The 16,863-nt window shown below is 40.6% G+C and overlaps 1 protein-coding gene across 1 annotated transcript in view; it reads left to right on the plus strand.

Annotated features, from left to right (window-relative positions):
- The first annotated feature begins 447 nt into the window (after positions 1 to 447).
- LOC113406402 (glutamate receptor ionotropic, kainate 1) overlaps positions 448 to 16,863 on the plus strand; it is a 214,823-nt gene continuing 198,407 nt past the window's right edge. Inside the window, exon 1 of the mRNA XM_026651092.1 lies at positions 448 to 571. Coding sequence (XP_026506877.1) covers positions 448 to 571 — 124 coding nt within the window. The remainder of the gene's footprint in view (positions 572 to 16,863) is intronic.

Consider the following 16,863-nt stretch of genomic DNA (forward strand, 5'->3'; position numbering starts at 1 on the left):
TGGAACCTCTGCAACAACTCCCTTCTCCCCCTCTCTCCCTGCCCTTCCTTTCTTTTCTTTTCTACCTTTGTACTTGACTATAGGACGAATGAGCAAGACATTCCAGCCATTTCGAGCGGCAACTTTCCACCCCCTGGAGCTCAACACAGAACAGAAGCATCGATCCATAATCTCTGGGAAGACCCTTTTGCAACGTGCGACTAACTGATGGAGGGGGAATGATGGGCTAAGAGAAAGAGACAGAGAGAGAGAAGTGTAACGGGACCCAAAAAAGCAGCAACGGCTATTCATGTCTAAATACCTCAGAGGAAACATACACTTCTAACACTCTGCACAACGAACAAGAAACACAGAGAGAATGAGGTGGAAATACAGCCTACCTCGGAGCAGCTTGTGAGTGCATGGAACTGGCAGAGGCTCAGCATGAATTAAAAAGGAGTGGAGAAGATGGAGAGCACCCTTTGCTGTGAGCCCAGGCTCTCTGCTATGGATACCAGCAGGGGACTCTTATTTCTCCTTCTCTACATTTTAATAGGCATCCCTCAGACTTTCCAGCAAGTGCTAAGGATCGGTAAGTGCCAAGGAGAGGGCGGGGAGAGGGTAAAGAAGGGGTCAGTGTTTCCCTCCTGCTGGTAACTCTGGGGGTGAGGGGTGGTGAGAAATGTGTATGCGGTTTATTGATTGTATAGATATTAACACACACATTCGGATCGTACATATGGACTGTACATTCAAATGACAATATGGCCCTAACTCCCTTCAAATATTATGTGTACAAGAAACAGATAAATTTATTTTATATATATGCACATCAATTTTCCAAAAAAACCCCATAAATCACATTGATTTCTCACACACAGTAATTGAAAGGACTTCTGATTATCATGCTGTCACTTGAACTAATTAACAAGCATCATTCTTAGGTGACCGGTCACACACTGCTCGGAGCTGAAGGCTGGCTGCAGTGCACACACTGGGGCTTGTGCCCTGCCTTGCTGGTGCATTTGTTTGGAGTACCCCACGGTGCTTCTCACGCAGTCTCTCTCCTTCTACCTGTCTTTTGCCTTGGATCAGCACTTGCCACCCTCTCCCTCCTCCCTGCCACAGCTTCTGTCATACCAGGAGCTCTCTAATGCCAGTGAGGTGCCCCAGAAAGAGGGAGGCGGCTGTACTGGGAGTGGGGGATGGAGGTGAGTTTCACCGCTAAAGTTCCACTTAGAAAGTCTCAAAGCCTGTCAAGTTTGCTTTCAAATTCAGTTCCTGGTCAGAGACTTTAATAGGCAGACTAGCTTCCCTACACAGTTTTGTAGTTAACCTTTGAATTGGCGTTTCCATTTATAAATCACTTGGAAGACAGATACTCAAGTGCTGTAGAATTAACTGAAGTCCTAAAAGACTTAAACCAAAGTGGCTAAAGTGAGGCCCTGTGGGCTGGAAGTTTCCCCCCTCCTCCTACTGAGATCTCTAGCCATGGGGACAAGAAGACAAAACCTACCAAACAACCGTGTAGAACTAACAGGCGTCAGGGTGTTTAAAATGGTAAAATACACAATGACAGAGGATTTAATATGAACATAAAAACAATCAAACGCTATGGTTTTTAAGTCTAGTCAGTCATTACAATGCCAAGGAGACAACAAAAAATTATTCATTGACCTTACAATGCATGCCAAAAAGTAATGAGATTTTCTTGCTCAGAATCAAAGAGTTGAAAGCTAAAACATGCAGAATGTAAATGTTATGGGGTGTGTGTATGTGAGAAAGAGTAGGGAGGGGGAGAGAAATCCTTATCTTCCTCTGCCCCCATGTAACCTTTGCTTGGCGTGAATACACCACAAGCACTGTACATACATGTAGCCCCAGAAAACAGGAATTTATTTTTAAATAGAAAACTCTGCACCATGGAAACAAGGCTTAGTTCACAGGAAGCTTCTCTTCCTACAGTGGATTTCTTGTGTCACTCAAGTCAGCCAGTGAATACAAAGTATCAAAAGAGTTAGGGCCTGGCAGAAACTGTGGGGAAAAAATAAAGGCGGAATCCCCCACCTCCATTTCCTTGCACTCTCTCTCTTCTATTTGGTATATGCCTAGCATGAAGAGGGGGGAAGGGACAGACACATTCCCAAAAGAATATTCCTGCCCTTAGTCAGCTGTCTGAGGGCTTAATCCTGCAAACACTTAACCTGTTTCATACTACTCACATGAGTAGTTACATTAAAGTCAAGGGGACTACTCTTACACTTATAGAGAAAAGGAGTTTAACTTTGATAAACTTGAATAAAACAAAAACGGCAAAATACACACACATGCCCTGTGGGGTCCAATCTGGCAAAGTGCTGAGCAGTTCCTACAAGGCAAACGGGAGTTGAGCTTCATGTCCAAAGAGTGCAACTCTTTGTATTCAATACATACTCAGTTATTTTGTGCATGAGCCAAAAGTGAAATGGACTATTTTCGCTGTATAAACACTAACCATTGTAATGCAATGAAGCTGTGTAATACTGGCATAACAAACTGCAGTGTATGAAAGAAAATATTTGTGCAGAATTTAGAAGAAATAACAATCATCACACTTCCATATGCTGGTAAATTCAAGGCATGGTTCTGCAGTCTTCAATGGGAAATGGGCCTGAATAAAGAGAGAAAGATATTTTAACATGTTAAATTAATATACTAAACAGCATCATTATGCTTCAGAAGTACATTAACTTGGGCCCTGATCCTGTGCGTGCTTAATTTCCTTACTTTAAAATGAATAGCAATTGAAGTAAATAGGACTACTCGCAAGCTTAAAGTTAAGCGTATGCTCAAGTGCTTTGCTGGATCAGGGCCACAGTGTTCAGCTCCTTGCAAGATCAAGCGCTGGACTGTAAACTCTTTGGAGTAGGGACAATGTTTCCTATGCATTTGTACAATAGCCAGAACAATGGGATCCTAATCCTGACTAGGCCCTTTGAATGCTACCACCATATAAATAAATAACAAGTAGACACTTAGTAAGCTTTAAATCACAGCAACAAGTACACATACAAATACACACTATAGGAGAAAAACTATTCTTATATTGTTTTTAAAAGCAGATATTTAATTTTATAAAAACGTACATTTTGATTAGTATAGTTAGTCTGCCTATACAGAAATGGCATAATAAATATTAATCCTTCACATCCATATGCCATAACACGTTTCTCTGTAGAATGTATCACTTTTACACGTGACAAATGGAAATTATGTGGATGATTCCTCAATCCCATTTTGAGACAACAAAATACTTTCTAACAGTGAAAAACATGCTATTAAGCCATCATGCTTTCTTATTCATGTTCTAGTTAATGAAGGAAAGGACGACAGTGGTATACCATGGTGCAGTATTTTGTATCTGAATGAATACATTGGTGACTTAATTGCATTTTTCACTGCTGAAGTGCTTTTGGATTATTTGATTTTGTTGGCTTATATAACAAATTAGTGTACTTTACTGCTTACATTTAATTACTAGAGAAAGGAGCTCATGGAGGAACATGTGACATTTAGAAATTCTAGATATTACTATCTAGGTAATTATTGCTTTTCAAATGTTGCCTAACACTTTGAACAAGAAAAGACAAATAAGGGATTTCAATACAACCAATAAAACTAAATCATTAGCATACAAATAATGTAATAATGACTCTCTCTCCATAAACAAGAGATTTTGAAAGACAGTACTGCACTCAGTTTCAGACAATTCAGTATTTAGATTCTAGTGCCTTACTGGGCTATTCCTGTCAAGTACATTTTTAAAAGCTTTTTCTTTTGTGCAAGTTCATACGTCAAAGTCCCAGGCAATAACATCTATATCTACACACATACACTGAACTGAATTATATAAAGGTATAGTTAAACTTAATGAACTCAATACTTCTGATTTAAAAGCAAAGGATTTTTACTTTTTGCACTGTCAACTAACCGTCGTACCCCTTTCAGTCTATCCTATGCTACTTGTATAAAATAAATGAGCATGCCCAATGTAAAGCTCAAATGAGAAAAGGACGAAATAACAAAATTAAAAAACAAGCATGCACTAAACTTTGTCGGAATAGCTCCCAAAACAATGGAATCCAAGACTGAAACAGAATTATTTGTTCATTATGAGTGGACTCACAGCTTTATCATTTCATAGCAATACTTAATTGATACCATTCATAAATCCAAGTTATAAGAATATGCTTTAATGCTATGTTGAACTATCGCATGACAAATTACAAAAATATATTAATTTAACCCATTTTCCCGATTAAAATTAAACAATGGCTGAGAAAGTTCACAAGTTACTAATATATCAATGAAGTTCATTAAAAAGGAAGTATGTCAAATTTTCAACAAATACTTTAAAACTATATACTTGGCTGAAGAATGGAATTAGTCTCTAAAATTAATACGTCTTAAGAAGTAAATGAATAATATTTTAGGTTTCATATGAAACATTTTAGGTGCTGAAACAGATAAATTGCAATTTTCATGTAACTTTTTGTATGGACTGTTGTAGTGGAATCATAATTTCTGAAACATAGGGCTAAATCCCACATTAACTTGTTAACTAACTGGGCAAAACACCTATTGATTCAATGAGTAAGAAGAGCAGGTTTTGTTCCATTCTATTTAACTTAGTGAGAGAGAGAGAGAGAGAGAGAAAGATTTAATCTCGCACATACACACAAATCAACCTAATTTACTAAATACATTTTAAATAAAAAGTTAAAATTTTAAATGTAGATTTGAAAACATCTTCCTTCTTGATGTTTATTTTCTTACTTAGTGCCACAGATATAAGGTCTTTCTAATGTGATACTACTGCACCGGCACCATGGAAGGTGTAAAGGGAACTTGGCAAGAGTCTAACATCACAAATATGCCCATATTGTAAATTGCTCGATTAGAGGCTTTGCTTGTAACATCAAGGAGATGAATATAACATTAAGATTATTCAATAGGACTGTGTCTTCCTGTGTATTTTGAAAGTCCCTATCATATTTTTGGGCACTGCTGCAACATAAATATTAAATAATATCTACTACTAGATATCTGCTTTGAGATGGACTTTAGTATCAAAATTACGAAACTTGATAAAGTAGTATAAATTTGTAGGATTGTATTGTACATCTAAACACAAATCAGACATCTGCTGCTTTTTTGGTCATCAGAATCCAGATGCTCAACAGTTCAGCATTTAACCTGACCATAATTCCCTGAAATCTATTGCACCACACTTAACAGCAAACTCTTTGTAACAAATCATTTCTTAAGGATTATTGCTTGAAAACACAAGGCTGAATTATGTGGCAACTAAACCCATGTCCTACAAGCTCTGAAGGGATACTGTTAGTTAAAAATACATTTAAAAGATAAATGAGAGACGGTTAAGGAAATCTAACATCTGAGGAACACAGTCCTGCAAACCTTTACTAACACAAATAAAGGCAATGAGGTCCACTGAGGTTAATGCATGCGCTGACCTCAGTGAAAACATTTGTAATGAGTAAAGTTTGCATGATTGGACCCTAAGTAATTAAAGCTGAAATATGTTAAAGCTCATAGGCCGTTCACTTTTTGTTCTTTATTTACATTGGACAATGAAAACAGACCAGCCAGTTTTACTCTGATTTCTAGACTTTCATTTTCTGGTTCTTATGTCTTAGAAGAATCTTGCAATATTGGGTTGCAGATGTTGTAGGGGAATATTTAAAAACCCTGTGCCAGAGCCTTCGCTGATGTAAATCAGCATCACTGTATTGAAATCAATGGAGCTATGCTGATTTAACCAGCTAAAGATCTGACCATAAGTATTTAATGTATGAAAACAAGGGAAACCTTTCATAATTCCAGTAATCTGCCACCCTTACTCAGACTGAATAGTACCTGGCAAAAATCAAGCCCTACATTTATTTTTGCCTTAGTTTTACATCAGTTACTTGGAAATACTGTATTTCTGGAAGTCATTGCTAAGGTTGAGCAACGGTGATCACTAAGCACACTAAGTCTATATTTGTGTGATGACTGATATCTCAATAAATATGCTGAATGACTGCGTGCAGTTGCTAGAATTTCATTATGGCTGAAAATGTGTAAACAGCAGCTTGACATTTGAAGAAAATGTAAAGAGGGGAAATGTGTGTCTTTGTTGTAGTAAGAATACACTTAGGCTTTAAATGTCTGCTCCAGCATAAAAGAAATTAGCCATAGAGTAAAGACACAGGATAGTTCTCAAATGGTCTATAGCACTGTGGCATTTAGGCATTTCTGAGCTTGTCAGATTATGCAACAAGCAGCCAACCACTTAGGACCCAATTAACAGCATAAGATTGATGATAAATTGCTCTTGTACTGGAGCAGTTGTCAAAAAAGTCAGTGGAGAACAAGAAAGGGAAGGTGCTGAGAACAGAACTTGGCAACTAAATTACTAGAGGCTACAAATTAATTTGCCTAAATTACACTAAAGCTAGAACTTCTCCAGCATGTAGAACCCTACATGTTTTGTTTAAACAAAATAATTATACCAACTTGTGGCAGAGAGAAGATTTGCATCCCTAGTTCTTGCCAATTATTATCTGGAATGCACAGTGGTAAGGCTATTGCATAAGGAATAACTCATATGAATAAATATTAGGTTTCTCTGAATGAGCCTTTTATGCTTATAGCCCTATTTATACCCTTTTAATGTAGTCATTTTTTCCTACTTTCTGCATATATCTCATAACAAATTTACAGTTCCTAATTTCACATACTTAGAGGACATTTGCCTCATCATCAGTCTTTGCTGTTAACTATAAGCTTCTCCATATGGCCCTGTCTTCAGTTAAAATTTTCTATTCACTCAATGAGTACAACCCCACTACTGTTTTTTCATTACAAACTATTTTTTATATCCTGGTCAGTAATAAAGCTTAAATCTTCCCCCCCCCTCCAAGTATTTTAAACAACTGCCTCTAATCTTCTTTTCTCAGAAAGGCTTGATTTGACTGACTGGACCATAGATTGTGCTGCAGTAAAAAAAAAAAAAATCCTATCCAAGAACTGATTAGTTTTACTTCAGAGCTTTGGATCTATGACCTGCAAGCCCAGTTTGTCCTAGTTTTCTGTTGACTTTAGGTTTTAGATTACAATAATGAGTTTATGATTTTGGGAGAGGTTTAAAATGGGAATGTTGCTATTACCACTCTCTGTGCTGAAGCTAATAAAACTTTACATTCAAAAACTTATTTTTAAAACTATATTATATGCTTTTATTGAATCAAGTCACAATTCAGAGTTAAAATCACACTGTTCCACTTGTGCACATTTGTCATCAGAATCACAGACTTCTTACCTGCCAACCAATGCACAGTTCTCAACAGTATCTTTAAGGCACCTCCTGCACCTAGATATTAAATTAGTGTGTCAAAACAGTGAGAAAACCTGGATCACTTATGTACAACTGCAATACAGGCAGGTGAGTTAATAACAGAGTGAGAACCTTAATTCTGAGTTTTCTTCCTTGTTGCTTTACATCAGGATTTAAACATTATTTGTACAAGTTACATGTTTTATGTTCCTTCGCGTTAAAATTACCCCCAAAATCAAAACAATAGGTATTAAACATTCTTTTTACATTGTAATGGTGTCCAAATTCTGCTGTCAGATAGGCACAGGCAAATTCTGTTTACTTCAAGGGGAGCAGCTGTGTGTATGTCACAGCGCCTGGGTTCTGAACATGGAAGTCGTGATCAACCTGTCCTTCCCACATTTATAAATGGGATGGTAGTCCCAGTTAGATCCTGACTAGAGAGAGTGGTGGTCCCAAAATGGAACAGATCGAAAAACACTGGAGCAGAATTTGGCCCTAGTTTATAGTTGGGTGTGTGAGGATGTGCATGAAACTCACAATTCCACTGAAGTAAACCTAAATGACAGGAAAATTCCACACATCCATCACGCTCAAGAAGCTGTTCTGATACAAATATTACTATTTATGTTAGGGGATCTGCTCCTACTCTCATTCAAATCAGTATCACTGACTTCAGTGGTGCACTGTAAAGCCCTTAAAAGCAATGTAACTTTGCCAGCCTTCCATATACAACATACTATTTGGTTTTTGAAACCAAAAACATTTTTTGTCCATTTTTCCAATTTGTTTTTTTCCCTTAACAGCCCTCCCTTAACACCCCCTCCCCACATGACACATTAGCTCAGCTATATTGGGTCCTTTTTCTGATAGCGTCTGCAGTGCATGGTTAGCAGTGACTTGGGGCATTTACAGTCTTTTCAGCTGCAACTGATATCTCCTCACTTCATTAATGCTTACTTATCTCATGTCTGAGCTTTGACCCTCATGATCAGGGATAGAGGTACACAGAGGCCAGGAAATAGTCTTATTGTGGACATCGAAGGGGAAATCAGTATCACTGGTGTTAAAAATTTGTAGACAGAGAAATCAGCCCAAATTCTTTGCCAGTTTGCACCCTGTGCAGTTGTGTTGACTTCACACCAATGAAGGGTTCCAATAATGTGGGTTAGGAGTAGGGACTAGTAAGATCTCAGCCACTGCAAAGTGAAACACAGAATACCAGGAATGGATGAGAGTAATTTGTCACTGCAGAGACAGGTTTGGATTTTTATTCAAAATCGTCACCCAGCATCTCCAATGAAAATATTAACAAAATGTTAACTACAGTGTAATGTGGTGTCACTGCTAAAGGCCTGCATATTGTAAAACAGAAACTTTAGGCAGTGAACAGCATAATATGAATCATGATAACCTTGGAAGAAGGTAGATTCTCTGAAATCCAGGTTTGGTATAACAGCACAAGGCTCTATTAAGTAGATAGCCCTGCATACTTTATGCTCATAACTTGTCGTAAGAAGTAGAAGTCCATGGAATATGGTGATTAAGGAAGAACTGTGATTAATAATAGTAATACCTAGCTCTCATGTAGCACTTTACATCAGTGCATCTCAAATCATAGGCGCCAATTCTGTGGGTGCTCTGGGGCTGGAGCTCCCACAGAAAAAGAATAGTGGGTGCTCAGCACCCACTGGTGGCCCCACCAATCAGCTCATCCCCCTCCACCCCAGCACCTACTGCCCGCCAGCAACCCCACCAATCAGCTTCTCCCCCTCCCTCCCAGCACCTCCTGCCCGCCACGGATCAGCTGTTCAGTGGTGTGCAGGAGGCCCTGGGGGTAGGGGGCAGAGCAAGGGCAGGGCGCGCTCAGGGGAGGGGGCGAAAAAGGGTGGGAAGAGGCAGTGCAGGGGTGGGGCCTTGGGGGAAGGGGTGGACTGAGGGCAAGGTCTGGAGCGGAGCAGGGTTCGAGCACCCCCGGGGAAATGAGGAAGTCAGCACTTATGTCTCAAAGCACTTTACAAAGGAAGTACCATTATCCCCATTTTAGAGATGGGGATACTGAGGCACAGAGCAGTAAATCGACTCGCCAAGGTCATTCAGCAGGCCAGCAACAGAGCTGGGAATAGAAGTCATGTCTCCAGGTCCGAATCCAGCGCTCTATCCACTATGTCACAACTTTGACACTTTATTGAACTATTTATACTGCTCCCTAAAACCTGTGAAAGTGCTAAGTGTTAATTATCATTGGTACAAGAGGTCAGACATATTATTTGTCTAATGAAACAATATAAAGGCAGAAATATGAGCTTTTGTTTTAGAACCAAAATTACTCCCAGATCCTGGTGCTAAATCGGCTGAAGATCTGGATTACTAACAGTGGGCTCAGTCCTCAGCCCCCAATGTTAACAGCACAAAAGCACTGAAAAAAAACTACCTTACAGTGGCAGTTGAGGATTCCCCCTAACACTACGGAGCCTAGGGAGGTGGAGAGCCAATATACTTTCAAGATGAAGTAAAAAAAAAAAAAAGACGCAAAAGTAATTTTTTTATCCCCAACCACCCTCCACTACACTAAAAAGTCTTGAGGGCTTCAAGCCAAATCGGTCATTTCTATAAAAGTTATGAATGGAAATCTCAGATTTGATGGAACACGGAAAGTAGTTTACATGAAGTAGTCACTTTATATTTGTGGAAGTGCAAATTAATCTGTATTCTTCTGGAATGATCCCAAGAGATACATCTCAAGACATTCTTCATTTGAGTACGTCATGCCAAGAAACTTCGTAGTAGCAGGTCATGGGGAGCAGGCAAGGATGCTGCAGCAACTGTGTAACTCTATTTGATGCTGATGTCAAATAGGAGCTTATTTAAAAGATAGGTCAGCTTTTTTTAAAGATTACAATACTATTCTCTAGATTGACAACCATGGTCAGGTTGACCCAGGAATGAAAACACATCATGAACAAATTTAGACATCTTACATGTACAGCAAGTTAGCACTTTCTTAAAAAAAAAAAAGTTTGCAGCAATAAACCACTGGGGAATTCTTCCCTGTAATCTGGAGGGGGGCGGGGGGGAAAGGTATATAATTATATTGTATGAATAAAATAGTTTTGCTTTTTTGCTGGTGAATTCTAGCCTACATTTTGGAAGACTTCAGATAAGCATAACAAATTATAAAAAAAAAAACAAAAAATCATCTTAGATAGCTGATTAGAACTCAGGTACAGAATATCTAACACGTGACACACAAAAGAAACACTAAATGACTAAATCACAGCTGCACTATTTTCTCTTGCTATTGTATAGGATGCATAGTGTTTAAAAATCAGTGATCACGCTAAGCAGGCTTACTTTGTTCATACAATTCTATAACACCACATTACTCATTTTAATATTAAATGGCCCCCAAACACACGCCCACACTTTATATTATACAGACAAAACTATATTAAAAGAATGTGCTCACTAAGGCAGAAATGTCCTATGGAAAAAGTAGTATGTGATCATGTAATTAAAGACTGTATCATAACGCATATGCACTAGGGGGCTGAATTAAGGTTGCAGATGCAACCTTAACTCTGGCACTTCCTAACTTTTGAGTGCTTGACTTTCCAAACATAACATTATTTTAATGTAGAAGGTTTGACATATAATTTTCTAGGTTTTTAAAAAAGCAAATTGAAAAAACCCAGAAATCCCATCATAGGGCATCATGTTGACACCTAGATGGATCATCAGCAAGGTTCAAACCATTAGGTCCACTGCATAGACCTTTGCCACTTGAGCTGTTAGCAATAGTAGGCTGTCATCCCCTGTGTGGGCTAACCTGGGGGAAGGGAGAGACATTTTGCCAGTGGATTTCATAGATATTTGCTGACAGTAGAGGAATGATGAGACTCAGGAAACTTGGGTTCCATTACAGGTTCTGAAGAGGAGTGTCGCTAGTGGTCACAGACCCTTCTGCCTCCCTCCCACAGCTTGATCCCTTCTTCTGCCTTATCCCCTCCAGCCTGTCCTTGTCTCAGTCCTGTCTCTTCCACACTCCTGGCTTCTCATCCCAGTTCCTCATCACTGATTTACTGGCCCAGTCTTACTCACCCACTCTGCCAGCTCCTATTCCCAGTCTCCACCCCAGGTCTAGTTCTTGTCCCTTGTGTATTTAAGTTTGGCTGTTTCCTCTATCACATTGCCTGGACACCAGCTGGTGGAGCATTGAGAGCACAGAAGAAATAGTCTCCCTGCTCTCAATGCTACAGGAGCCAGGAGTAGTAGTTGCAGGGAACATCCTGCTCAGCTCTTTCAACCCTGAGCTGGAGCATGCTCAGTGTGAATGGAATCATGAGAGAATTTAGCTGCCAAACACTAACAAGTGAGCATATACAAACTATGATTTTTAAAGGCTTATAACTTGGCTAAACTTGAGCAGATATTCAGAGAGACAGCAAAAGGTGCATCCATGACATAAAGGCCACCACCCTGCCTAAAAACAAGCTTCTGCTCCAAAGCACGAGGTGTTAGAGTTCCTTAACAAAAAAGTTCATAGAATATCAGGGTTGGAAGGGACCTCAGAAGGTCATCTAGTCCAACGCCCTGCTCAAAGCAGGACCAATCCCCAGACAGATTTTTACCCCAGATCCCCAAGTAGCCCCCTCAAGGATTAAACTCACAACCCTGGGTTTAGCAACCTGATGCTCAAACCACTGAGTTATCCCTCCCCACGAGAGCAAGGACATTTTTTTTTGTGAACATGGGAAAAACCTGATTCTTGGTAATGGCTGGAGTGTTTTGGGTCTGTCTTAAAAAAAAAAAAAAAAACCACCCAGCAGGGAAAATTTCAGCCCAATGGTTAAAGTTTGACAAAGTTCTGAGGAACTGAAAACAGGATCTTGGAATGGGAAATGTTGGGCAACCTTACTTATAAGTAGCCCTACCTTTGCTAGTGCAAAGCATTTGCAGATCATATATGATCAGCCAGCATGGACTTTTTTTGAGTGAGGCCATAAAAATTTGCATTAGTTTTTTCTTGTACAAGTTCCAGCTGTTTGGCTGCTAATGGCCAAGAAGCAATGGAAGGAAAAGTAGAAGTTTTTTTTTATTTTAACTTTATCCTCCATTTGGAAATACTTCAACGCCCATCTCTCTCAGGATGAAATTCACCTGGGGTGCGGAGAGCCCAGGTAATGCTCTCCACAGCTGTTAAACTCCCTGGTTCAGGAGTGATCAAATAAGCAGCATGCTGCAAAGGAGAGGTTGTTGTGGGTTCCATACTAGCCAGCATTGGGGGGGGGGGAAGTTTTAGGAAGGGAGCATTGGATTTATGACTATGCTGGAAGATTTGAAACAGGCTAGAGTAGCAATTGAAGAGAGGCTGAGTTGCAGTCCTCTGACTGCCTATGAGTTGGGAATGGTGGTGGTTAATTCCACCCCTTCCCTCCACCACACACAGTGCCCCATGTGAAGCTCAGTGACACTGGCTTTGAGCAGGAATGTGAATTACACTCTTTGTACTCATCTGACTAAGGCCCTGGGCTGAGATTTTCCTAGGAGCCAAAGGGAGTTAGTAACCCAAATCCCAATAGAATTCAATGCGAGTTGCACACCTAAATGCCTCAGACTCATTTGCAAATCCCGTGCTTGGCTCCTCTGCTCCACTCTCTCTTCTACTCTGAACACAGAGTTGTTCAACTCAACCTACCTACACTCACTGGCACCCAACTCAATCCCCCAGGCAAGCCCACTTCCCAAAACGTCCCTTTAAAATGATGTCTTTCTTCTCACTGTCTCTGCTCCAACAACTGGTTTTCATTCTTCCACAGCTGCTTCCTTTTTTCTGTGCCAAACAACCCAAAAAACACACCAGTGGGGCAATGCAGCTAACATTAAATGTGAGCTGATGCCTTTCCAACCAGAGCTATCTTTAAAATGTCCATTTCAAGTCCAGATGGTTTACTTATCTGCTACACACACATGTGAAGGGAAGTTAAGGCTCTGTTGCTCAAGAACTGCTTCAGCTATTTCATATTACATCTTCTAGCTTTATCTGGTGCTGTAAATTATACAGCTGCTCCATTGAACTGACTGAAGATTATATTTTTGAATACTAGTTCCTAAAGAATGCAGATTTTTCACTTTGAAATGGACAATCTGTCCTGCACCAGAATGGCTCATTGCATCCTTTGCTGCCCAAACACTTCTTCCTAATTTAAGGTGCTAGATTACTCATGTGGGGCCATGACCGGCTGCCATTGATCCATGCACTGTCATCAGTGGGAGCTCCAAACGCAGCATGAAAGTGTGACATGCCCTAGCATCTATGTGCAGAAACAACTCCAATGAAGGAATATCAGCACAGATCTCCTGTATACATTGCATTATTACTAAATTATGCTGTTCCTATATGCAAACATACATTAAAACTGATTGCCATGCCATTTAACAAGTGAAATGTTGGTGTGTTGCTATTCTACACAAACATTACACACACACACACACAAATATACATTGGAGATCATTCCACACACATTAACTAGTGGCTGAAATTTGGTTCTAATTCCCCATGCCATGTTTACAAAAAGAGCTTCTGAAAAAAAGTGTGACTAAAGTACAAACCCCGTACAAGAACATCCTGACACAAGCTTATCTATGGTCTTGCTACTGCAAGACCATTATCGAAGCTAAGCCTAGCACACTTCAGGTTGGGTGTCCATTGACCTGGTCTCAGGTGCCTTTTTTAGCACTGTCTGGGAAGGAAATACCAACTCCGTTGCCTGTGGCCAGGGGCTGAAGCCCATTCCCTCCACTCTTGACTTACTTAGGCTCTTGTGAGCATGATGTACAGGTTTGTTCTTTTCAAAGCACGCCCAAAGCAAGTACCCCAGTGTATTTGTTTCCATCTCTTGTCCCAGAGATCTGAAAGCGCCATCCACTGCAAATAGCAGCACTGCTTTCAGTGGTTTAAGCATTGGCCTGCTAAACCCAGGGTTGTGAGTTCAATCCTTGAGGGGGCCACTTAGGGATCTGGGGCAAAATCAGTACTTGGTCCTGCTAGTGAAGGCAGGGGGCTGGACTCGATGACCTTTCGAGGTCCCTTCCAGTTCTAGGAGATAAGATATCTCTATATTTTATTATTATTATAAAGGAAGGAATTTAGCCTTTTCCCCTGGTTTATGAACTGTCTGCAAAAAGATTATGGATTACTACACGTATTGTTTGTTTGAAATGATAGACTGGATATTTTATGTTGATACATTTTAGCAAGGGCCAGATTTAGGACAATTTGAGATCCAAGGCATGCCATGACACATGCCCCTCCCCCCATGGCTGCACACTTATACCATGGCCCCACGCCCACATGGAGTGGCAGCAGAGCCCCCCCTTCTCTCTCGAATAGGCAGGAGAAGTGGCCCTTTCTTATCCCCAATGGCAGCAGAGCTCTCTTCTCTCAGGAGAAGCGTGGGGAGCAGCAGCAGTCTCCCCTCTACCTCCAAGAGATAGGAGTGGCTGCCAGGCCACCTCCCACCCCCACTGGTACACCCTGGTTGCTGGAGAAGTGTCTGCTCAGATTGGTGGGCTGAGCCCACTGCACTCTTCTACTGCCACACACAGAGTCCTTTGCTGGAATGGTGTTGGTGGGGCCCTAAAAGCAGTGCGTTGTGGCGCTGGTACCCCACTGAGATGCATGGGGCATTTCACACCTCAGAGCTATTGCTCCAGACTCTGAGGATTCAGCCAGGCATCATTGCATCCGTTATACTCAGGTCACATTTTCAATATTTTTTCCCCCAACATGAGGGCTAAAAACTTACTTAAAAAAACAACAACTGAGAATCTGTTAGAATCACATGATTCCTGGAGCTGGGGCCACAACTTTAATCCAACCTGATTTCCAGCACACGGCCCTCCTCCCCACTAAAATTCCACACAGGGGCAATGAAAGGAGTCAGCCAGATGAGCAGTTATGCAGGGATGTCCACATCCTCCTTCACGCCATGGCATTGGGCTTACATAGGCCAGCATGGAAGGTCGCAGTGCAGATTGGCGGGGGACAGGCCAGAGGAAGGACCAGGAAGCTGTAATTGCATGAAGCCAGGCAACCTGCCAGAGGGGCAGTGGCTGCTATTCAGACCCAGAGATACCCTGGTCATAAGTCTGGGCTGGTGAACTTCACTTATTCAACATCTTTGCACTCCACCTCCATAAAGTCGGGATACTGAGGGCCTGATTCTCCTTTCACTTACACTGGTGTAAATCAGGAACAACTCCACTGAAGCCAATGACATTTCACCCGTGTAAAACTGCTGTAAACAATAGGAGAGGCAGGCCCTCAGGCTTTTATCTAGGAGTTATTAACTCAAGTATTCAAAATTCACCATTTGAAATTCAAGCTGTGCTGACTGAACACGTAGGGAACAGAAGCAGAGCAAGTGACCAGGTGAGGTGAGTGCAACTCTCTGAATAATGTTTCTTGTCTGAATACTTGTGATGTGAATTTGAAACTGGCTTTTGAAAATCTGGCCGCTTAACTGGGGGACTAACCGGGAGCTTAGCTCTTTTGACAATCTGGCCCATCGTAACTAAGGCACCTGGAAACAATACAATTGTTTAGATAGCTCAAAAGCAACATTTCTAAAATACTTTTTGTCACATGTGGTATGTACAGAACACATGATCATAAAATCTTAGGGTTGGAAGGGACCTCAGGAGGTCATCTAGTCCAAGCCCCTGCTCAAAGCAGGGCTAATCCCCAGACAGATTTTTACCCCAGTTCCCTACATGGCCCCCTCAAGGATTGAACTCACAACGCTGGGTTTAACAGGCCAATGCTCAAACCACTGAGCTGTACAGCATTCAGGTCTTACTGGTATCTCCTTGGGATGGCCTGCATGGCTCACCCACAAGTGCTATCCCATACTGATAAAACCTTTTTACCCCTCCATCAGTTTCTCTATCTATACCTGCAGTCACTCACATTCCAAGAGCTTTTCAAGAATATCCCTTTTAAAAGGGTTGAAATTAGCATGAAATAAGATGAGAAAGGAAACATGAATTTGTTAATAATAAGATCACTGAACCACTGCATGCGTTATGCCATGTAGTTCTGTTCTTTAAATGGGAATGTTCCATGTATTACTTAATTAAAGAAGATTACTTCTTTAGTACTGTTCAGGGCATTTCATAGAATTTTTTATATAGGCAGAAATGAATCCAATTTTTCTTATTTCATTGAGACTCCTTTCACAGGGAGATAAATGTGGGGAGAGAAAAAAAGGAAAATTGTTCTTTACATTTTAAAATATTTAATATGACAACCACCTATTTGAGGTCATTTCTATGCCTAATTTAGTGCTAAAATTCAATAACCAAAGATCACAGGGCTCCTGTTTTCCTCCTATTTTTTTCTACAAAGCATCTTAGAGTAATTGAAGAAATCCATCAGTCAAGCCTTTATTTTACATGACTGTATTTTTCTATGCTGCCACTAGAGTTCTTCTTATGCACTG

This window comes from Terrapene carolina, unplaced genomic scaffold (assembly GCF_002925995.2).
Source record: "Terrapene carolina triunguis isolate 2854851 unplaced genomic scaffold, T_m_triunguis-2.0 Scaffold30, whole genome shotgun sequence".
In the NCBI taxonomy this organism is placed as follows: Eukaryota; Metazoa; Chordata; order Testudines; family Emydidae; genus Terrapene; species Terrapene triunguis.